Source organism: Carettochelys insculpta, chromosome 25, assembly GCF_033958435.1.
Source record: "Carettochelys insculpta isolate YL-2023 chromosome 25, ASM3395843v1, whole genome shotgun sequence".
Classification (NCBI taxonomy): Eukaryota; Metazoa; Chordata; order Testudines; family Carettochelyidae; genus Carettochelys; species Carettochelys insculpta.
The window spans coordinates 8,424,337-8,448,758 of NC_134161.1; the positions used below are offsets into that span (position 1 = coordinate 8,424,337).

The following is a 24,422-nucleotide window of genomic DNA, read 5'->3' on the forward strand; positions in this document are numbered from 1 at the left end:
TCAGAGGCAAGGAAGCGAAGAGAGCAAGTCATTAAGGCCCTCCTAGCAGCTGTCATTTGATTAAGAAGAACAGTGAAAAGCTGCCACCAACCACGGCCTCCTTCAAGCACCCGAGATATGGAAAGTCACATATCGGCCCACATCAAACCATGCAACAGGTCAGTATCTTCACATGTCCCCTGCTAACTGATCAAGAGCACATGGTTTACTTTGCTATTCGCACAAGACATTTCACAGCCCTTCTACAAAGAGTCATTACTGTTCTATATGGCGTTAATGTGTCCTGCTATTGAAATTACATATGTGCCATGGGTGCTTTAGGCTTGGCCGAGCAGACGACAACCTACATGGTTTATAATTAGAAGGCGGGGATTGTGTCACCTTAATTACTTAATAAAAACAGAACCAAACTTTTCCAAATCAGTGTGTTCTACAAACAATGACAGATATTTTGATGCATTATAGGGTACAAATGGGCTCTTACTGTCACGTGACCAGAGTTTTGCTTTAACCAAAGGCCAATTTTTTTTTAAAAAAAGGTACAGAAACAGATATAATTGACCACCTAAATGTTTCTCCAACCGCCCAACGCAGTACTACATTGCATACTGAGTTGTATAAGTTATTGTATTTAAAGACTTCTGCCAATTTTGGTCAAAACTAGACGATGCAGCTGAGTGGTGGCCTTCTGAGTAATTTTAGGATTTTGTTCCAAATGTGATGCCATTTGAACTTTGTATGACCTGAGGAAACTGCACTACTTTCAAAGCCTACTGCCACCAAAGTTATAACCACCACCTGTTTAACACAGCAGCAATGACATTTTTCTAACTAATAAGTTACCCCTTATTGCCACAAATGTGTCCCAGCAGGTAGACTACATGTCAGGAGCCAGAGCTTTCCAGCAAGGCATTCTCTGTGCAATGGATGAAGTAAGATCAGCAAAGGACCCGCACATTTCAAAATCCTCTTATTTCGCTCATCTGGACAGAAAAAGGGGATTTCAAAATTGTGCGGGGTCCTTTCAAAAAGGACCCCTGTGTAGCTGCACCGAGCCACGCGCATTCGAAAGCAGCGCTTTCGAAGCGCTGCGGCGGGAAGCGTCCTAACACTAATGAGGCACTGAATATTTCATTCAGCGCCTCGTTAGTAATCTTGGAAATGGCTATTAGCATGGCCATTTGAAGATTTGTGCCCATTTAGACACACCCCCAGAGTTCATAACCAATCCTCAAGTAACTGTCCCAGCTCAAACGGACTGAGCAGTGTCCTTTGCCTCGCAGGCTCACCAGTCCAATACTGTAAACAGCCAGTTTACACACGCAAACTTTCTCTGTACCCCCCTTCAAATGCCCCACTTACAACTCTGTCCAGTCTGTGCAGGCCCTGACACATCACCCTGATGCATTCCCTCATTGAACCTGAAGCAATGCCACCTCTGAGCTGGTCTGGCATTCCACTTGCCCCCTACCAGCTGCCCCACCAGCCATTCACCGGTCGGTCCTGCCAGCCATCTGCTGCTTCTCCTACTGGCTGCCTGCCAGTCGTGCCTGCTGGCCTCCCACTGCTCCTTCTACTGGCCGTCTGCTGCTCCTCCTACCTACTGGCTGTTGATGTCCTATGGGTTTTGCTGTAGGCAAAACCCTGTAATTCCTGCCCTTCATAGCTTCAGCTACCAGTGATTTCAGTTCATCGTGGCATTCAGCTCGAGGCCCGGCCACACCATCTCAGTATCCACCAGGGAGAATTCTCACAGAATTTTGTGGAGTAAAGGGACTTCGAAGTTGCCCAGGCACTTCGACGTACCAGCGGCTTAGCCACAGCTACACGCAAGCCGGCACTTCGAAGTTGCCGTGGGGGAGAATTAGCTTCAAGAAGTGCTGCATATGCACTGCAGCTCTTCATTAATAATCTCCTGACACCCTACTTATCACTCCCTTCGAAGTAGGGAGCTAGTGTTGCAGTAGTTGGCATGATTCATATCAGAATAATAGCTGCTATTCAGTCGTGGGCAGCAGTAAAACGGACAAGATTTATGTCCAATTCACTGAACAGCTGCAGAAGATCCCAGAAGTATATTTTATTTTGGAATCCCTGTGTTTTTGTTGTTTCTGAAACAAAATTTTTCCAATTCCCTGGTTCGCAGGAAATTTCAAAATGACTCAATCTGCCCTATGCAAGACTTAGATAAGCCATCACTGAAACTTTGCAACTGCTTTTCAAACTCTGTCTTCCTACTGCACTCAGGGCATCACATGTTTAATTTTACACTAAAAGGTAAAATCTACCACCTCCAGTAAAGCTGTTAAGAGTTTTGCCATTGGCTTGAATGGTAGCCAGGTTTCTCTGATCATAAGCCAGAGAGAGCCCAAGGATGGCTGGGATACAGCATCATGTTCCTGGTCCCCATACAATGATTAGCCCTTGCCAGCATAGGGAAGTGGCACCAGAATCCATATTTCCTGAACAGCAGCTAATTGCAAGTTGCCTTGTACACAGCTCTGGATGTTGTTTCCCCATTTCAATTTCTGTGCAAATTTAGGCTGTTAAGAATATTTTGGCCGTCATTAGTTTTCCTCCTTCAATATACACTCAGTGAAGGCGTGAGCTTGTTGTATTAATTGGGGCGTTTCTGTGGCACAGAGGGTACTCAGGTACACACATTTGGCACTGCCTATGTGTCAGTTGTTTACATTTTCCTAAATATCTGAAGCAACTAGGCAAAATTGTACTCATGAAAGCTCACATAAGTGTGTCCGTACTCGTAATGGCAAGAGTGGGTGAGCCTATATTGATGTCCGGCCAGGTAAGTTTTCGTGATCAATTTGCAAGGCTGAGATACAGCAATCTGGATTTCCTAACACGCTCAAGGAGCTGTAGTTATAGACAAGAAGATGGAACAGAGGACATGCGAGAGACCTAACTGAAATGTATCTCCTTGGATGAGAGCTTCTTTAGAAAATGGAATAAGTCAGAGGAAACTCATCCTTTCTATTTTATTCCACAACCTCACTGCAGTTTTGTATTCAAAACAACACTTTGTTACTTCCAAATCACCTCCTCAGCAGGGGACAACGCAGAGCTCCAAGGAGCAGGAGAGAAGTGGTTTAACTTGCCAAACAAGTCACTGCTGGTTGATGAAAAGTTTCAGAAGCCTCACCCGCTAATGCAGCAGGTCAGGTTCTCAATAATGCCCAGCCTGATATTGTACAACGTGGTCTATTCAGGAGTAGATGAGCAACCCATTAGGTCTGGAGAAACCCTACAGGCTGTCAGGTTTGGCCTCATGACTGACAAAGGACCTGGCGGCTGAGAACTCTCTTGGCTTCTCCCTGTCAGTCACTCGGAAATACTGCCGTATGGGCCAGATGAAACATTTCCTATACATTTTAAGAGCCACTAAATGGATGAAACAGCCTGTGATCACTCCAGACTGCCCCCATGTGGTGTGAAATTCAACGACCACTGCCTCCAGTCAAATGTTCTCAATTCGTAACAGAGAGATAGCCATGCTCGTCTATATACATCAAAACAAAAAAGCAGTCCAGTAGCACTTTAAAGACTAACAAAATCATTAGGTGATGAGCTTTCTTGGGAGAGACCCACTTCTTCAGATCAACATCTGATCTGATCTGAAGAAGTGGGTCTGTCCCACGAAAGCTCATCACCTAATAAATTATTTTCTTAGTCTTTAAAGTGCTACTGGACTGCTTTTTTGTTCTCAGTTAGGGATATGCCAATGGCAGAGGGCTAGCTGAATCCTCCCTTCCTCACCTATATTTACTAATTTCTTAGCTCTGAAGAGGCTGTTGAGCCAGGATCATTTCAGTCACTGAACCAAACTAAGATATTCAGCACCTTTTGATAAAGGAAGTTTCCACAAAACTGTTTGCCACCACTCTTCTCCCAGGTGCTCGAGCATATTCTGTGTCTGCACCGTCAAGTCTGTGCCTCATTCTTTCAGAACCTTCAGCTCAAGGTCTTTGAGGGACCCAAGTGTTTTCAGGCTGCTTCATGCCTGGCAATAAGAGGAAGACAGTATCAACTGTGTTCAAAGCATGAAGCCCTCAAAGACCCTGAGGCATCGTGTAGTCATAGGTCATGGCTGCCCATCCTGACCTTGTGGAGACTTTTAGATGATGGCAAGACTGAAACTACCTAGCAACAGAGAGTTACATGTTAATTAATCACCAGTTATGCACAAAGCATAGGCACCAGGCAAACTGTGCTGGTGGCATGTAAGTGCTAACAGAGGGGAAGCACAGGACATTAATTGACAATATTTAAAAGAGATATGATTACATACATATGAGAAATTTGTTGGTATCTTTTCCAGATGGCAGGCTGCCGCAACATACTTCTCTTCCAGTAATGCAGTTTTGTAGTCTTTAAGCCGTCTCAAACTGAAAAAGTTACATATAAGTTAAATAAAACAAATACAAGGTGCCGCACTCAGGAAGTTGCACAAATATAATGGGACATTACTTGCCAGCAAAGAATACTGCAGAAAAGGATCTGAAGGTTATAATGGTTTATATGCCATTTGGATTATCCAAAATAATCTAGGGACCCAAGTATCCCAGACCCTCATCTCATGAAGAATGAGGGGCAAACAGTCTTATTTTATGGCAGGCTACATGCGCCATGCCACAACATTGTCATCAGGCTCTTGTGATCTTTTTCGTTGGGACAACGGACGCCAACCAGTGCCCCCCTCACACCAGAGTGCCAGGTACTAGTGCTTTAAAAACAAAACAAAAACAACAAAGAGGGCCACTGCACTCTAAAAGATAAAACACTGCAAAGAACAATTACAACCTCATCCACCTTCATCATTTCCAATATCTCTGTTTCTCTAACAGCTTTTAAGATTTTCTTCCCTGTCCACACTGGAGAAAACGTTCCCCCCAATTCAAAACCAGCTTTAAAACCATTTGGGGGAGACAATATGAAAAAACCTGAAGTTGCCAGAACCGTTTGTATGTCCTGTTTAGCTAGGCATATGGCAGGAGTGGTGAACCTTGATTCTACCTCCACCTGGCTGGAGCTATGAGTGCTGCCTTGGAAAGCAGAACATTAAAAATTAACATATTAGTGTCCTTTTCCTGCTCTCTTCAAAGTAACGGTAAAATCAAGCATACTTAACTTTAACTTTACAGCTAAAATTTGTGCCAAATAAATTTGCTGTGTGCTGTAGCTTTCAAAAATAGTCAATTTATGAGAGTGGAGATGACCAGCAGTATACTAAAGGAACTGTCATGCATGAAAATAGATTTTATTTATTTAATGCACGTAATCTGGTCAAGCCAAGCCATACCGTTCTTATCAACTGTGTTCAAAGCATGAAGCCCTCAAACAACCTGACGTGTCGTGTAGTCATAGGTCATGGCTGCCCACCCTGACCTTGTGGAGACTTTTAGATAATAGCAAGACTGAAACTACCTAGCAACAGAGAGTTACATGTAAATTAATCACTAGTTTTTGGCACACCAAGACAAGTTTCAAGGCAGTATCATGGATGATATATCTAATCACAGTTGAAAAATAAACTGCTCTCCAGATCTGAACACCTGACAAATTCCTGGCCAGTTAATTTGTATTTCCCTCCTTTACATAAAACAATTGTGTATGGGTTGCACGATATTCAACATGCATTATAACATATGCAATATATTGCCTCCTTTGCTCTGAACTTCTGAGCCATTTGTTTAGCATAACTTCTAGGGATTTAAAAGTTAAATCACATGAAAAAGCAAAACATACAGAACAGGTATAAAGAGAGAATAGAGGGATAGAAAAAGCAGAGGTACAACGAGCTGAGGTGACTTGACCAAAGATACATAGTAAATTGCGAGCTGTAGTGGGAAGATTCATGAAAAAGCAAAACATACAGAACAGGTATAAAGAGAGAATAGAGGGATAGAAAAAGCAGAGGTACAAAGAGCTGAGGTGACTTGACCAAAGATACATAGTAAATTGCGAGCTGTAGTGGGAAGAGAATCCATGTCTCCTGCTTTATATACTAGACAATGCCGTCTCCAGCTTCCTGGAGCTTTGTATTACAGCAGTAACAGAACTACTCCAAACAGCACTGTGTTAAATTACACCACAAAAGAAAGACAATGTCTAAGGGAAAACGCAAAAGAATGAGAATGATGCTGTATGTCAAGACAATAAGCACCATTTCTCAGTTAGTAGCTGAACATAACTTGTATCATTTGAACAGCTAAAAAATTGTGTTCCAAATTTTCAATATAATAACTGTCTCTTTGGAGCATACAAACCTGAAGCTCAAATGTTTGTGCCTCTTCCAGTTGCTATGCTGATTGTTTGCTGAAACTGAGATGTGATAGTTTGGGCTGTTATTAAGCCTGGAATTTCAAACATCAGACCAGAAGTTGACTCGATTTTGAAACATATGTTCCAAAGAGAGACATCTGAACTGGAGTTTATTCTCAAATTTGACACTTTGGGGCTTGGTCTTAATAGAGATAGCAATTACCTTATGCATTCCAAAGACACCTTGGCCTCTGAGGATAGGAGGAGAAACAATAGGCTTAAACTACAGCAAGAAAGGTTTCGGTTGAACATGAAGAAAAACTTCCTAACTGCCAGGGTGGTTAAACACTGGAATAAACTACCTAGGGCGGTTATGGAATCTCCATCACTTGAAATATTTAAAAGCAGGTTCCAAAGACATCTATCAGGGATGGTCGTGAGTAGTGCTTGGTCCTGCCATGAGGGCAGGGGACTGGATTTCATGATTTCTCACGATCCCTCCAATCTAGGGTTGCTGTGATTCTAATACCCGCCTTCCATAACCATTGCACACACACTTCCTTTTGCACTACTGTCAATGAGCTCTCCATTTGCACCAGAGACGAACGCCTGAGAGGCAGTGCTAGAAAGGGTCACTACCACTCTGGTCCTTCTTGGGCGGCCCCTCCGCACGCCCATGAAGGCGACAAGCGCCCCGCTGCGCCCGCAACACTGAAAATCGAACGCCCGCCAGCGGCTCTGGGATCAGGCACTAGGACCCGACACCCGCAGCTCATCGCAAGCCTGGCCCCGCCCCTCGGGATCACGCCCTGCGGGTGGTGAGCGGGGAGGAGCCAGCGCCCACCTATCAGGCGAGCGCTGACGTCTCATCAGGCTACTACTAAGCCCCGCCTCCCTGCCGCACGGGGCGGGGCGGGGGTGGAGCCGGGGCTGCCGAGCGCCCTTGTTAGCTCCCGGGCTCCCGGACTCGGGAGCCGGCCGCGAGAAGGTGAGACGGGGCTGCAAGGAGGGATGCCGGGAGGTAGAGGGGGTGTCTCTGAGGGGTGCACTGGGAGACGAAGGGGGGGAGACCAGCGGATACGGTGGCGGAAGGGGTGCACAGCGGCGAGGGCGGGGGTGCACAGCTGGGGCCGGGAGGATGCACAAGGGCGAGAGGGATGGGAGAGCGGGGTGAGAAAGCGGCGGTTCGCAAAGCAATGGGTGCAGAAGGGGGACATCCCAGGTGTGTGCAGGTGGTTCTGGGGGAGGCTCACCGGCGAGAGCGGTGGGAGTCGCGAGGGGACCAGAGGTGCACAGGGGTGACCCCAGGAATGCAAAGGAGGAGGTGATAGGAGGGAGCACACACGTGGCCATGGGGCAGATGCACAAGGGAAGGAGAGAAGGGGGATTCTGATGGAGGAGACCCGCGTTGCACAGAAGTCTATGCATGTGTAGCGGGACACAAGGAATACAGAGGAAGATGGGGGAAGGAAGTGGAAAGGGCAGGGCACGCAGGTGCAGAACAGTAGTTTAGGGTCTAACCGCCCCCCCCCCATTCCCAATTTGGAGACCATCAAGGCAGGCAGGGAGATTTAGTGCGAGCTGAGGGTGGGTGGGGTATCACCTTACCTTTGCATGCACATCTGTGGCACTGGCAAAGCTGTCCTCTCCCTCTGCCCCCCAGCAGCTCCTCTTCCTGTCTCCTTTTCCCATCTCAAAGAGGTGTTATCCCCACCAGGCAGTGCTCTCTCTGTTTACTTTGCAAGAGGGAAGGAAATTCTGTGTCTAAATCATTGTTTATTCTCAGCTGGTTTGGGTCACTCTTGGGCGCACTCAGCTACCATCCATGAGACTGCAAACCCCTTGCATGGGTCAAAGTTGCTCACACCTTTACTGTTTTTCCAGTTAGAGAGTCACCTTTTAAGAGTAATAGATCAGGAGCTTGTACCCTCCCTCCCCCCAGCTTGGTTTCAGCGGTGCTGTGAAATGAGGTGGTGGTCTCGCTCCATTCTTATTTAGACAGTAAGCTCTTGTAACCCGGGACTATCTTTTTATACTGCTTTTATATAACACCTTCCAGAGGGAGGTCCTTATCCAGATTTCAAAGGATGTACATCACTACTAATGGAAAATAATAATGGCCATATCTTACCCACCTTGTCTCTGTTCATATTCTGGGCTTAACATAGCTCTCACTACAGTGCATATTTTTATATCATTTTTTCATCAGTAGATGAAAAAGTCCAGGACGTAGGTGTATTGATTATGAGAGCCTGTCAAAAAGTGGTGGAAATCTTCTACGTTAAAAACAAATTTTGAAAATTCAGAAATTTTAAGTCTAGTTATAAGAGCTGGCAATCTCACCAGGAAAACCATGGCCAGAACGAACTATGCTGATAGACCTAGCTTCTGACTTTAGATGTGACCACAGCAGGTCATGGTTGAAATTGTGTGTGTGTCCCAGACAGACATGAAAAAGGGATAATTGTGGTAAAAGAGAGGAACATTCATGGTATATGATATGTGGCACAGGAATGTCAAAAGGGACTTATAGATAGGCAGCCTATTGACATGAACTACATTGACAGGAAAGGAAGGAAGTTCAAGTTGCAATCTGCTATGAAAAATTGTTTAAACTAATTTCCTAACAAAATTCAGCTTCTAGTTTAAAGCCCTTTAATGGCCAATGCTCCAACACACTGCCAATTTTTTTTAAGTACAGTCTTGTAGTTCTCAATGGCGCCCATGAACTCATCTAGATATTTGCCTTATCTCACAACAGGCATAAGAAACACTAGAACAATCAATATAAACTAGAATTTCATAGGAAGTCAGAAATTGTTCAATAACAGTGTGCTATGATACACAATTAGACAAAGTACAATCATAAGAAGTTTTAAATGAGGTGAGAGATCAGACACAGGGTACAGTAGTCAGAAGATGTTGAGAACCACTTTTGGTTGGTAACTGTATAACTGGAGGGGAGAAGATTAGAGGTAAAATGTTCAAAAATGAGAAGGGCACAGATCCTCAAAGATATTTTACTCCTTATTTCCACTGAAATCAATGGAAGTTAGGAGCCTAACACCTTCAGGGTGTTGGTCTAGGGCTTCTATGCCACTGAAAAATCAGTGAGCCTCAGACTCCTCAGCTATAACTGCTTTCGAGAATTTTACACCCCCACTGCCTGTGGAAAAAATTGTTAGTCATTGGTGGGACAAAACTAGGGCTTTAGTCTTCCCTAAGGCATATAGGTGAGAAAAGCACATGCATCTGGCAAAATGGGTCTTTTCCCAGGAAAACTTATGCTCCAGAAGATCTGTTAGTCTATAAAGTGCCGCAAGATTTCTCCTTTTTGCAGCTACAGACTAACATGTCTAACCCTCTGATGCTAGCTATCAGACTGACTTCTGGTAAGTAAGGAATACATTGTATGTTATTTTTCAGATGTAAACTTGAAACAATGTAAAATTTATAGTCAAATGTGCTACTATTTACAACAGTCATATGACCTTTTATTTATTATCCAGGTACATGCAGATTTAAGACATGTATTTCGTATGGATTTGGCACAGGCAGAATCGTTTTTGTTTCATGCTACTGTCATGTCACTGTTGAGCTTGGGTGTGGATCGTTGGTGCACTGTCTATTTTTTTTTTACAGATACAACAATGGATCTAGTCCTGAACTACGCTGACTACAACTTTTTTACGCCATATGTGTATCCAACCACGTGGCCAGAGGATGAGCCCTTTCGACAGATCATCGGTCTCCTGCTGGTTACGAATCTTGGTGGATTTGTACTTTATTTGCTGTTTGGAACTTTGAGCTACTACTTGGTTTTTGATCACTCTCTGAAGCAACACCCTCAGTTCCTAAAGGTGAGCAGGAGTTCAGCTTTCCCCTTGCATCATAACTTGCCAATTTTGTGGCCGATTAAACTTTCCTCTCCAGAATTCATAGCGGAGTGAAAGCTAACCATGCTTCGACAACACTCCAGCTATTTGAATAGGGTTATAAATATTTGTGATAAATCGAGGATCTGCATGAAGTCTGACTTTGTGTGTGTGTGTTGCGGGGGAATCAATATAGTCCATTTGTAAAGAGGACTAAAGGCTTAAGTAACAATTTTACAGTGTGGTTTAAAACAGCACGTATGCTATAGAATCTCATTGTGAGCTCTGCAGTCACCCACACACCTCATCTGGAAGCAGAAACACAGTCAGGCAGCAGCAGAGGTGCGTGCACACACACCCCACAAAAAAACCAAACACGTTACAGTACTGTGTTAAACATAACCCCCTGAAAGGGAAGTTGGGGGGGTAGGTTCTCAGGAGACGATTTGACAAGGAAACTGCTTCAGTGCTTGGTAAATAGTCTGTTAATGTTAATCTGTAGCTTCACAAGTAACAAGCAGTTGCGTAGCACCTTAAAGACTAAAACACTTATTTGGTCATGAGCTTTCATGGGTAAGATCCACTTCTTCAGGTAATTGGAGTGCACACTTGAAATCTATATAAATCATCCCTGTTTATGTTACAGGACTGCTTGTTATTTGCTTCTGTGTTTGTTTCATGTAAATTAAGATCGTTACAGTCGTGGGTTTTTTTTTTTCCTGCATAGTAAAGTTTCAAAACTATTCAGCCAATGCTCAGCTGCAAATTTTGGAAGAGCAATGTTTTGTTTGAGTTTATGAATAATCTCTACTCATTGCCCTGAGGTGTTTGTAACACTAAGATTTTACTTAAAACCCAGCAGTCCTGTAGCACTTTAAAGACTAACAAAATAATTTTTCCGTGATGAGCTTTCATGGGTCAGACCCACTTTACAAATCTGGAGATACTTTAAAGTGCTACAGGACTGCTGGTGTATTTTGTTAGAATAAAGACTAACTCGGCTACCTCTCTGTTACTAAGATTTTACTGTAATTAACTCTCACAATGCTGAGGTGTAGGTGTCACCATTTGCTAGTTGGGAAAACCTGAGGCAGAGTTTAAGTGGGTCAAAACTAAGTAGTAAGTCAGTGGATGAACCTGAATTAGAACTCAGGAGTAGAAACTTCCTAATCCTGTGCTCATTTCCTCCATTGCCTGCTGCCTATAAGACAGTCAAAAATACATTAAAAAGCACCCTTCTGTTTCAAGGCTACATTACATTATGCACCAAAGAAATTTCGCCAGAAGAAAAAAAGTGATGCTGGGTGGAAGGCTTTGTGATTATAAATTACCTTTATTCTACCTCCATCCACAAGGATGAACTAGTTGTCCTCTTACAGAGTGGCTTTTCTACAAAGCCAAAAATATACTGGCAGGCAGGTCTTGTGTATTTGAGCATAGAGAGAGGAACAGTGACATATCAAGGGTCAGAATTGTCCATGTCCTCCTTGTGACTCAGCCAAGCCAACTCTCACCAGGACTGAACTGACAGTGGATAATGAATGACAGAGTATGCTAGTGTTTCTCAGCCTTTTTTGATTAAGTACCTCTTTTTTCAAAACCAAAACATAAGTACGCCCAGCACCTATAATTTGCAGGCACACAATTTTTTTCTACCATTGCAAAACATTTGTTTAAACAACTTAATTGTCACTGGTTGGTTGGAAGAAACTGCCTATAGCCATAGTTCTCAACCTTTCCCAACGACTACCCATTTCAGGATTTGCCTTTCATACCCCACGTTTCAGCTACTTGTTTACCAAATCAAACACGCTATTACTGGCAAACTATTGACTCCCTGATTTTACCATATAATTCTAAAATAAACTATTGGAATATAAATATCATACCGTACTTACATTGCAGCGTGACACCTGAGCCTGTTTGTTCACTTGTGAGAACGCCGAGCCCCAGCCGATGGGGCTGAAGCATGTAACTTAGTATCCTGGGCCCATGGAAGCCCAGGGCATTGCCCTGTCTGCCATCTCTAATGCCAGCCCTGCACCCGAGACTCCCTCTAACCCCTCCTGTGACCACACCCTAGTTAAGAAACACGGGCCTAGATGACTTGAGTACCTCCTGGAAAACCTCTGAGTACCCCCATCACAGGTTGAGAACCACTGTGTTTGAGGAAACTTGACTGATTCATGAGGCTCATTAGAAGGGCAGGACTCATGTCTATGGTAGGGTGTGTCTCACCACTGGTGTAATGGTGCTCTGAACTGGGGCAGCAGTATTAAGCTGGCAGTGCATCTGTTGTTCCTTTCCTGCAGAAGAGTCACCCTGATGTTTTCACAAAGGCACATAGTTACGTGTTTTGTGCTTTTTTTTGGGGGGTGAGGGGGGTTGGGTTTTTTTTTGTTTTGTTTTGAACAATTCAAATTCTGCTTTTGTATTTAGAATCAGGTGCAGCGGGAGATAAAATGCTCCCTCCACGCCCTGCCCTGGATCAGCGTCCCCACTGTCGCCATCTTCTTTGCAGAGGTCAGAGGTTACAGCAAGCTTTACCACAACGTTGAAGACTCTCCATATGGTAAGGAAATTAAATCAACTATGAGCCCTGGGGTTCAGGGACTGTCTTTTTTTTCTCTTCTATGTTTGTACAGAGCCGAGTACACTGGAGTCCAAACTCCCTGCCTATGCCTTGTGCAACTTACAATAACACTAATTATAGGCATCGTAGATACATCATGTGAGTTGTTAATTCATTTAAATTCTTTCAACTCTTTCCCTTGCTGTATGTTGTGTCCCTCCCTAAGAGGCCAGTATGGATTAATTTCCACTGACCGCCCTCTTTGTCATCTCTTTTCCTCTGAACAACCTACTTCCCTCACTGGGCCCTGTCTGATTATTTGCTAAGATTTTAATGAGTGAGAACGTGCCTTAGGGTGGAAACTGCTATTAAATTGACAGGCTGCCTAAATGGTGTATTCATAAAATGTATCCCGTTAAACTGTGTTTGTTACACCTTGGTGTCTCCCAAAGCTGAGAGCTGCAAGGTATATTTGAATTTGTGTCAGAGGCTGGACATGGATGACAAGAGAGGGATCACTCAGTGACTACCTGGTTTTGCTCACTACGTCTAGCTCACCTGGCATTGGCCACTGTCAGAAGACAGGATACTAGGTCAGTCTGGCCATTCTTATGAATGCAAGCTCCCAAGCTGTGATGCTTCAAAAATCTCCAAAAAAATGAAGCATTTGCTCATGGCAAACTTCAAACCCTAGGCTTGGCGGGGAGCAGGGGGGTGTCTGCTTGGGGTAGCAGGCCCCATGCTGGTGCTCTAAAAAACAGCTGTGTAGGTTTTGTGGCTTTGAGTCCCCAGCCATGGTTTTTCCACATGCTCTTCCCTGCAAGGCTGCTGAGCCAAAGTACCATCTAGCACTGCAGCGTCACCTGGGCTAGGATGCTCAGTCCCAGATGAAGAGTAAACATGTTCTAGTAGGTTTGTGCTGATGGGCGAGAGAGACCCGTGAGCCACATTCACTGCCTTGCTCCCTGATGCATGTGCTTGAAGAGGCATCATTGAGAAGCAATGCAACAGAGCACTGTGAAGGTTAACCTGTGGCTCCATTCAGCATGTAACAAATGCAAGGTTATCAAATGTGGGGAGAAAGTTGGAGCAGCCTATTTCTCTTGGTGCCAGTGTTACATAGAGTTATTCATTTCCCCCTGCATTTGAGGCTGGTAAAGTAAGAGATTTATCATCAGGCAGCTGAGATTAGAACCGATGTTGGATGGGTTTGTTGTCTTTAATTTTAAGAAGCTTTTTGAATTCAGTGTAAAGCACTGACTGGACAGCGTAGGTGACTGGTTCCTGCAGAGGGACAATATGCAGGGAGGGCCACCCCAAGAAGCAGGAAGCACCCCATTTAGCAATCAAAATTTTGGAAGGCGCACCATGGCCCACAAGGGGCTGCTCCAGCATTAACCATTACCAGCTGACATCCCTCGTCTGCGACACTGCATCTTCATGGCTGTTGTCTCCAGTGCTAGCTGGATTGCAGCTGGCACGGGTTTGTCAAGCCACAGTGCAGTCACACTGATTTGCTTTGTAGACTTAGACACACCGGCAAAGGGACTTCGATCCTACCAATTGTTGATTCACCCCTTTCACTTCGGTACAGTTAGGGGGAAGGATAGCTCAGTGCTTTGCACGCTGGCCTGTTCAACCCAGTGTTATGAGCTCAGTCCTTGAGGAGGCCATTTAGGGATCCAAGGCAAATATGTTTTTAAAAAAAGGAGGGGGGGAACCTGTCACAGCTGGTGATAGGTCCTGCTGAGAGGGCAGGGGAATGGATTCAATGACATTTGAAGGCCCCGTCTAGTTCTGAGAGAGACGTAGATCTCCAGATATATTTACTCCTGATTTACACCACTGTAAAATCAGGCCCACTTGAAACCTCACCTGAAGAGCAGCAGCTTGCCTTTATATTTTTATATGCAGACAGGAGATGGGCTGGCTCAGATGGTCGTTTTGTCTGTGCTGTATATATTTCTTATTCCTCCCTCTTGCACATCAAGACCTGTCACTCTGTTTCAAGTAACTGATGGCCTAAGCCAGTGCTTTCCAACGTGAGGGTTTTTTCAAGGAGTCCATGGGGAAAAACACAAAATCTAAGTAAAAATGATCGTAGCTAATAAGTTTTAAATAAATTGCAAAGTTACCGTCAATTATTATTTTTAAATTAAATACCTTCCAGGAACATCTGAAAATCTATGTTGGGTTTCCTCTCTCATTTAATAAAGTGTACATAGCAGCTAGAATTGGCTTTGATGGGGTGGTCCATGAACGTTTGGCAGGGGGTGGTCCACTGTAGTTTTAGGGTTACGAACCACTGGCCTAAGCAATTATTTCTATCAAAAACAAAAGCCGTCTCAAGTCTGCTCTGTAGTGGCTCATGCTGTCTTCACTTCTTTGCATACGTTCATTGAGAAAAAACCTGCTAGAAACTAAGCCCACAATATTTACACCCTCTTTTCATTAGCACTGCATTATCAAAGGCATGTTACCTTCCACCCATACAACATGCTGTACAATTTACTATGTTAGAGAAAACAGAACTCCAGTTAAACTCAGAACACTTGAGCGGTGCTGCCCATGGTGCCTTTCTGCACAGTTGGGAGATATTAGGGCAGCCCACAACTTACGTTTTGGTCAAACTGGTTTTTACAAAACCATTTTCATGCATATTATCCCACCCCGCCCCAATAGAAATAGTTCTAGTTACAGGAACAAACATTCCCCTACAACCCCAATAGTGCAGCACCAGGAAGTGGCTGCTGATACCATTATAGCCATGCTTAGGAGCCTGAGTCATAGACCAGAGTCATATTGAACTAGGTTCTGTACAAATGCTTTACACACTGGTGGCCCTGTGCCAATGAGCTTTCAACCGAAGCATAAGAAACAGGATGCGAGTGCAACAGAGAAGCAGGAGAGCACAAGGAAACAGACTTTGCTATGGGCTTGTCTACACTGGCAAGGTAATGCACTGCGACTTTTGGCTTAGTAATGTGTAAAAACACATGAATGTTCCCAGTAAGTAAATCAGAACAGTGTGGTGGTCCTTTTGAAATCTGTCTTCCTTTCCCATGTCAGGAAGAGTGCTCCCTGTCAAGAGCTTCCCTGGCCTGGTCTTTTGAAAGAGCAGGAGCTGTGTGGGGGTACTCTTTCAAAAGAAGTTTTTGGAAAAGATCTCCTAGAAGGGCTTCTTTCAAAAGATCTCCATAATGTAGACATAGCCTGTATGTGTGAATTAGGAGACACTACCTAACTTCAGTGTCTGCCTTGGCCCTCTATCTAGTTGGGCCATATCGACATTAGAAGTTACCATCACAAGAGATGTTAGGACGGAACTTCTGTGGACAGATTGCATCCGCACATAAAAACGGACTGATCTTTAGACCCACTGTCAACAAAAGGGCCTCCCAGAGCATCTACACAGCTCTTTTGTCGACAGTTTGTTGACAAAACACATTTTGTGTGAAGATGCTCAGCAAGTTTTGTTGACAAAACCCCCGGGGGGGGTGGGTGGGTGTGTGTGAGAGAGAGAGAGAGAGAGAGAGAGAGAATATATTCAGGTGTAATTTTATGTACGTGGCAGTGTTCTTTAAAGTACTGGTGTGTTTTTAGGAGGCTGGTGGTAAGATCATTTTGCTTTCTGGTTGGAGAGCCACTACTGCGTTTTCCATATCAAGTTCAGTTCAGCACTGAAGAGTCTAAAGAACTCATAGAACTTTTCACCAGCAAGAATTGCTACAATAGTATAATGCAAATCCTCTTTTGCTAAGCTTGCTCTTTACAACCTGAATGTCTCAGGCGAATGAAAGGAAATTCTGCAAAGAGAATTTACATATGTTCCTGGCATCTTCTCTGACCTATTTCTCAGTTTTGACATTCCTGTAATTGTCTCTGATCTCTATTTTTCCTAGGATGGTTTGGCATAATCCTTAGCATGTTCTCTTTCCTTTTCTTCACCGACATGTGCATTTACTGGATCCACAGGCTCCTCCACCATAAACTTGTGTACAAGGTAGGAGCAGTGCAAGATAGAGATATAAAGCATATTAGACTTCAAAACAACTTTGTAAAGCTAAGGCAGGCCCTTGCCAGGAGCGTCTGAGTAAAATCTGTTCTCATTATCGATCACCGTTAGATACGACAGACAGCTTGGGCCGCGGCTGCTCTGAAATTTCGTGGCACACTTCGATGGTTCTCTCAGCCTGCACCGCACCACACTGATGTGGCCCCTTACTGAAAAACAAACAAAAAAATGGAATCCCCTCATGTACCAGCCCTGGCACCTGGGGCCGTGCAAAGCTAGTAGACTATGTGAAGCCCCCAGGCTCAGGCGTGGCCCTAAAACTGAGGGGATCATTGTGGGAGGAGGCAGTCAGGAAGCACATTTGGAGTCTGGCATCTGGGCAGGTGATAGGCTGCAGGTTCAGGGTGTGCGGAGGGGGCGGGGTCAGGCAGGAGAGGGCTGGGGCTTGGGGATCGAGGTGGGTGTGGGGTGTAGGAGCAGGCTGCAGAGTAGGGGCATCTGAGCAAGAAGAGGGTAGAGGAGCAAATCTATGTGCTACAGCCCTCTTTCGACACACCCTTCCCATCCCTTTGCCTGTATTGTCCCTAATGCAGGAGTTGGCAAGAGGAGTCCTCAGAGGCCAAGTAGCCTCATGGGTGTTTGCTTAACCCAAAAGGGACCTGCTTAGGATTCCAGGTAAAGGAGATCGTGGATGAAAATATAGACACTAACTCCGTTTGTTTCTTCTGTAGCGTCTGCACAAGCCCCATCACGTCTGGAAGGTTACTACGCCATTTGCAAGCCACGCCTTTCATCCCCTGGACGGCTTCCTGCAGAGTCTTCCCTATCATATCTATCCCTTCTTCTTCCCTTTGCACAAGGTGACTTACTTGGGTCTCTACGTTGCTGTCAACATCTGGACCATTTCCATTCATGATGGTGATTACCGTGTCCCACATTTCTTAAAAAACATTATCAACGGCTCTGCCCATCATGCTGATCACCACTTATATTTTGATTACAACTATGGTCAGTATTTCACCCTCTGGGATAAAATTGCCGGTTCCTACAAAACCCCCTCATCCTTTGAAGGGAAAGGGCTACATGATTACATGAAAAAGCTAAAGAATGGGGAATTGGCCAATAGTAAAAATGGCCATGTGGATGAAGAATTGGTGAATGGGGACAGTCTAAAGGATAACTAGAGCTGCTCAAGCTGATTGCAAAAATGCCTTGACTTTCACTTTTGCTTTTTTTTTTTTTTTAATAAGGAAAAAAACTTATAAAGAAGTCCTTTCCCGATTATATCATCCTTGGGATGGAAGCATTTTAGGTGGAGTTATGTAGTTAAGAACCACACAGGTGCATAAAAAGGGACTATTTATGGTCAGGGTAAAAAGCATAGGTCCAATGTAATGTCCAATATTGATGCAATAAGGAAGTTTGGCCACAGTCATGGCAGTGCTCTGAAAGAGAGAGTGCCTTTCCTAGCATAATACAGGTGAGGTTCAGCCTGTAAATTTTGCCAAAAGATCTTTTTGCTAGATTCAAAAAAAACTCTCCCCTGAAAGTACCACTGGTCCAGATAATAATTCTTTTTGCACAGTGATAACTTACTAGGAATTGTGCTAACTGAGCAAGGATGCTACAGGTGGTGCAATACAGATGACACAGTATTATTGCAGTACAGGCACAGAGTGTACTTAAAAGGAAAATTGATGATTAATAAAAGGAAGAGACACTCTTTGCATATAGAATATGTGCTAGAATGCTTTTACATACACATACCTGGAGTTTAAAAGATGGCGCACACATTTAAAAAAATTACCCATTTAACTTTTAAAGATCAGCTTTGCATCTGAATCAAAACTGAGCTAATGTTATTCCAGTAGAGGTTTTTTTGTATATTTTAAAATAGGAAGAGATAGCAGACCTACTGTTTTCTAAATAAAAAACTTAATCTATTCATATTAAAATAAAATTCAAACAAGTCAATTTTTTAGTTATCTACCAATGCTATGGCATTACTTAGATAAGTAAACTATATAGCTGTGTCCACACGGAAGCAACCTTTCCTAAGGGCAAAAATCCAAGTTTGGCTTTCGAACAAGCGGCCATCGAAAGAAGGCACCCGCCGCCATTTTTCAGATTGGCATTCCGATCTGCTCTTTTGAAGTGATGTCGAGGTCTTTCGAAAGAGAGCGTCCACATGGCTCCAAGCTCTCTTTCGAAAGAAGGGAGGCAGGAAATGCCGCAGACAGGGTCCCATGGCCGACAAGCCCTTCCGGGGCCACAGCCAGCCACCTCCTGTAAAGGACCCCTCCCTCCGCCCTCCCCTCTGTACGAGCTGAGTGCTGCCCAGCCTGGCAGAACCCACTCATGCCCACCATGGAGGCCCAGCGACAGCTCCTGCAGGAGGACGCCCTGCTGGCAGTGCTGTGCACCCTCACCGCAGCTTTACCCGAGCTCATCGGGTGGCTGCGCGGTCCCCCCAGAGCTCCCCCACCAGGGCACGGTGCCCCGACGCCTCTGGACCCACCCCAGCAGCACCGACTGGTGGGAACGCGTGGTGCTAGGGGAGTGGCTGTGGAATTCCTGCATGTCGACACACACCTTCGAGATCTGCCACTGGCTCGCCCCCGCACTCCGGCACCAGGACACCTGCATGGGGCCAGCCCTCACCCTGGAGAAACGGGTCGCGATTGCCATCTGGAAGTTGGCCACCCCAGACTCCTATTGCTCCATGGGACAGCAGTTCAGGGTGGACAAAGCCACCATCGGGGCTGTACTTAGGGAGGTAAGATGGGGCCGGGGGGGCGGCTGGGGCAAGGGGAACCCTCCCCTGCAAGGGGCCGGATGGGGCAGGGGCTGCACAGGCCAGGAGCCAGACAGGAGGGGGGCAGAATGGGCCCCGAGGCAGGGGGCAACAGCTGCCACACCCACACTAGAGCACATGTCCTCCTTCCCCCTCTGCAGGTCATCAAGGCCATCAATGCAATGCTGCTCCATAGGGTCGTCCGCCTGGGGGACGTGTATAAACACTGTCGCCGGTTTCCAGGACCTGGGCTTCCCGAACTGCATTGGCACTTTGGATGGCACACACACCCCCTCATCCGCGCCCCACCACACAGCGCTGGCCGGTACTTCAACAGGAAGGGCTACCATTCAGTGGTGCAGCAGGCCCTAGTGGATGCGAGGGGCCGGTTCACTGACCTCTACGTGGGCTGGGCCAGCTGTACCCATGATGCCCGGGTCTTCCGGAACTCTGGCCTCTGCCACCGCATGGGGGCCAGCACCTTCGTCCCCCAGAGGGAGATCCCCGTGGTGGAGGACGTCACCATGCCGCTCTGTAGCCATGGCTCATGAGGCCCTACACGGGACACCTCAAACCCACCCAGGAAGCATTCAGTGAGTGCCTCAACCATCCCCACAACATTGCCAATGGCCATCTCTGACTCGCTTGATCAGTCCATGGTCCCCTGCCCTCCTGGGTCCCCGATCCGGGCTGCTCCTCCTCCTCCTCCGGCTGCAATTCCTCCCTGGAGGTGTCCAGGAAAGCCACGGGGGGTGACCTCTCCTCGGGCCCCAGGATGCTCCGTAGCTCCCTGTAGAAGAGGCCCGTCGCTGGTCCTGCCCCGGAGCATCCGGCCTGGTCCCTGGCCCGGGCATATCCCTGGCAGAGTTCTTTTACTTTAGAATGTACCTGCTTTGCGGTACGCTCCAGGTGGCCCCTGGTGTGCAGGCCCGTTGCCAGGCGGCCAAAGGCTGCAGCATTGTGGCGCAGGACCTCCTCGTCCTGCCAGAGGCTGAGGTGGTCCCGCAGCTCCCACTCCATCCAGGAGGGAACCCCTTTTTTCCCCTCCCCCTGGGAGCCTTGCGGGGGAGGTGCTGGCACATCAGGCTGGAGTGCATGTGCAGGCTGCTCCAAGCGCACACTCAGCTTCCAGGCAGCCGAACACAGGGACCAAAGAGCCCCACTGCTGCCTGCTGGAGCAGCCCCACGCTCCAGCTGATCAGTACCATGGCGGACCTGTATTTCGAAAGAGTGGACTGTGGAGCGTCTACACGTGTACCCTTTTGATTTAGTATTTCGAAAGGGAGCGATTTTCCTGATACAGGATCAGGGTTCAGTTTTTGAAGTCTGTGGCCTCTTCTTTCGATTTTCTTTCGAAAGACGGGTTTACACATGTGGACGCTCCTCCCGCTCTTTCGAAAAAGGGCCATGTATTTCAAAGTGTTTTGCACGTGTAGACACAGCTTATATGTTTTTTAAGCTGCCAAAATTGAAATTGCCTTATATATAGGATAATGAATTGAAAAGAATGAGCACCCATTGCTAATGGTTAAACAGAGCATCTTTGAACAACATAACAGCATAAGTGATTTTGCATGTTGTAGATTTTTTGCATCATGACAGATAATACCATTCAGTACAAATAATGGAGGTAATTGTGTTCTATATTATAATGTTCTTGAATTTTCCCTCAATGAAATCATGCAGAAATATTGCACAAAGCAAGCATAGGAGCCCACAGAGAGCTGTACTTCAAAGAAGCATCAGTGTTATACAAACAGGGTAAATTTTCTAGCTTTAGATATATAGCAACAAGTACTCTGTCCTTTTGGAAAAAGTCTTCTCAATTGAGTTTTTGTAGAGTCTTTGGAGAAATGTATTTATAATTCCTGGGCAAACCTGCTGGAGGGTAGAAATCCTATAGAAATGCTGTACCTTTGGAAGGAAGGAAAAAACTTTTCCCTTTTTCAGAGAGGTGGCGGAAATACTTATGTTGCTATTAGCTTTCCTATACTGTATTGTGAAGTGAAGGTCTTTCTGTGAAGTTGTCTTACTGGCTTTCCATCATTTGCTGATGTTTTGATTTGTTTTTCCTCTCCGCAAGCTTCGGACATGGTTACTTTTGAAGACTAATTAAGCCAAGTATTTTTATCAGGCAGACACACCACACTATAATCACACAGCTTTGATTAGAACAGGTGAGCTAAAAAGACTCCTGACAACAGCGTGAAGTACTGTTCCATTTTACAATTCTCTCAGAGGTTAAATGTTAGTTGATTAGTTGTTCTTAAGGCTACGGAAGCCAGTTACTTGAAAAAACACTACTTACTGGAAATATTGACTGCTTCTAATAATGTTTGCCTCACACTACAAAATTATATAAGAGCATCAGGAAAGAGATGAAAGAAAGGGTAGGGTTTTTGTTGTTCTTTTTCTTTGTTTCTTTAGGAAGCAAGGACCACTTGGAATCAGCTGTATCATCTGCTTTTATCTTGCACTAGTCATAAGAATTGTATTATGCTGTACCTTTAGCAAAACAGTTAGAAAGAGGAGCAGAGCAGAACCAGCCTTAAAGGCAGAAGAGCTGTGTAGCCACCTCATGTCCAACAATGGGCAAGAGTGTAGGAAAACACGATGAAACTTGTAGTCTTGGCATGCCCCTTTCATGGTAACAGTGCACCAGTGCAGAAGAGCAGGCTCATCCCCTCCTCCAGGGGCAGTTAAGAATGGAAGAGAGCAATCAAATGGTAGAGGTTTTAGCTCCATCAGGTTGTCTGTTTTCCCAGGACTTTGGCATCAAGATGATCTACCCTGCTGTGGTGCCACAGTTTTGAGCCTGTCCTCTGTTTGGGGGAATTGCATACTGGAGTGTCTCAGATTTATGCTGCTCTGAGAGGGAGAAAAATAAAGTGGACTGGTCCTGGTGTTCTTATCCAGGCAGCTTCAGTGGAGCTTTGGCTGGCCGATGCAGGCATGGGTCGCAGGCATGCACCACAGCTGTTCTCCCATTGCTGCCACTCTACCTATGAATTTCTGAGAGCTCTGAAGAACCTGTGGGGTTTGGTTTGTGAAGATCATTAAATACTGCACATGCAATCATCGGGTCAGAACTTGTTCTGGTCTTGTGTGCCCAACTCACTATAAGGAGCTGACAGATGGAGTTGTGAGATATGAGCAGAGATCCATAGGCAGGAGAAGGCTTAGAAAGAATTACTAGAGGAGTGAAATCTACATATGATCATGAAGAAACATCTCCTTACCTTTTCCCCTCTTAGAGGGTGCCTTCGCAGTTCCCACTGTGGTATGTTCTATCGTGGGTACTGAAAAAGCACTTCTAGTATACAGATCAGAAGTGAAACTGCTATTACACATAAAATAGCCAAGGCCCCCATGAAAACCAAAAGCCTGTTGCAAGGCCTGAAATGGAGAACAAAATAATGCATCTCAGGGCTTGGTTTTTTTTCCAGGGATGCTGAACAGCTGCAGCTGCCACTGACTTAAGCTTCAAGCCAGTCCCCTGTTCTGTTCTTGAATTAGTAAAGTGCTGTTTACATACTAGGAATTAGAATCGTTAGCCCATAGAACACGTGGATAATCAAGGTAGGGAAAGGTGGAATTTCCTTAGGAGAAGGTAGTTCCAGTGGTATTAGCTTTTCACTGACTGTTGTCCATTGTTGGCTGTAGTGCCGTGACTGGTATATTCTGCATAAATTAATTATGCCAAATAATGAAACCCTTAAAGAGCAGTGGGTGAAGAGGAGACCAGTAAGACGAGATGGTAAGAGCAGCTTGGAATGGATAGATGTGTGTTCCTTTCTGCGCAATTCCTGTTGACAGCAAGGAAAGGAGAAACCTTTAGCACACTGGTTCCAAATCCCTTTGGGCAACACTGCCCAGTTTGCTGGACTAAGAGCTTGTCTCTGTGACAGCTTCCTTCCAAGATGAACTGCAGGTGTCCAACCCGCACAGGGAGTATGTGCGTGTGTGATTTGACAAAGGGAAAGACATCTGCAACGCTCCAGCCCCACATTCAACAGGGATGGGGGAGTCTTGGCTTCCAGTGGATAGGAATCCTGTACCAGGCAGTGTTTTCCAGTTCAGATGTGGCCAGGAAGGATATGGCTACAGGTTGGTCAATTGTTTCCAACTTTAGGAACAGCTGAACAAAGTGCTGTTCAATATGCCAGTCCCTCCCAGTGGCTACGTGAAGTGAGATGCATGCACAGCAGTTTTCCAGCAGAGTGTATACTGTTCCTATTGTAAACAGGTGAAGTGTTTTACACAGACTTTTAATTTTCCTAAAAACTGGAATATCAGAGCAGAGAGGCAGGAAAAGAGGGTTCATAGAATGAAATTGCTGTGTGAAGGTTGTGTTGTGTTGATGCAGCCCACTATGTGTTGGGTCTTTAATGCTAATGTTTTCTGAACAAGCAATAAATATCTCTATTTTGACTGAACAAAACGGGCAGTGGTTCTGTTATTCACGTCCCCATCTCTACAGTCAAAGGATCATTGGGAGGCAAAATGGGCTTTGTGAGCACAGTAAGAACCAAATGCCCACTTCCAGTTTATTATTATTATTGCGTATGCTCTGTGACACCGACAGCGCTGAACAAGGGTGGCCATTGTGCTTGTGTCGGAACGAATGAAAGACGTGCTTTCTTTAAGGCCCAGCCCTTCCAGGTCTTGAACACCTCCGCTCAGGTGCTCTTGGGTGGACACTGAGTCTGGAAAGCACCATTGGGCATCTCTGGTGTTAGACTGAATGGATTTTACAGTGCATGCTTCATGGCTGTGTGGTTAGACACAAATAACGTATGTAAAAGCAAGCGATCAACCCAATGGATCAGTGGCACAATGCAGCCAGAAGTCTTCACTGACTACTCGTTCGGCTCCATCAGCCTATAG

At 45.4% G+C, this 24,422-nt stretch overlaps 1 protein-coding gene and 1 long non-coding RNA gene across 4 annotated transcripts in view; one reads left to right on the forward strand and one right to left on the reverse strand.

The window, feature by feature from the left end:
• SC5D (sterol-C5-desaturase) lies at nucleotides 1–23,966 on the forward strand. 3 transcript variants are annotated; one of them, XM_074977054.1, is made up of 6 exons: nucleotides 1–158; nucleotides 9,922–10,139; nucleotides 12,594–12,726; nucleotides 16,629–16,729; nucleotides 17,473–19,517; nucleotides 19,697–23,966. In XM_074977054.1, exons 2-5 carry the CDS (start codon nucleotides 9,930–9,932, stop codon nucleotides 17,923–17,925), a joined length of 897 nt encoding a protein of 298 aa, XP_074833155.1. In that variant the 5' UTR covers nucleotides 1–158; nucleotides 9,922–9,929; the 3' UTR covers nucleotides 17,926–19,517; nucleotides 19,697–23,966. The 3 variants fall into 3 exon arrangements, with proteins under 3 accessions (XP_074833155.1, XP_074833154.1, XP_074833153.1); XM_074977053.1 differs by lacking the exon at nucleotides 1–158 and adding an exon at nucleotides 7,192–7,267; XM_074977052.1 differs by lacking the exons at nucleotides 1–158; nucleotides 9,922–10,139; nucleotides 12,594–12,726; nucleotides 16,629–16,729 and having other exon boundaries at nucleotides 17,928–19,517.
• LOC142001624 (uncharacterized) overlaps nucleotides 1–24,422 on the reverse strand; it is a 91,093-nt gene that overhangs the window by 25,048 nt on the left and 41,623 nt on the right. The window contains exon 2 of the long non-coding RNA XR_012642537.1: nucleotides 4,307–4,403. This is a non-coding gene — a long non-coding RNA (uncharacterized LOC142001624). The remainder of the gene's footprint in view (nucleotides 1–4,306; nucleotides 4,404–24,422) is intronic.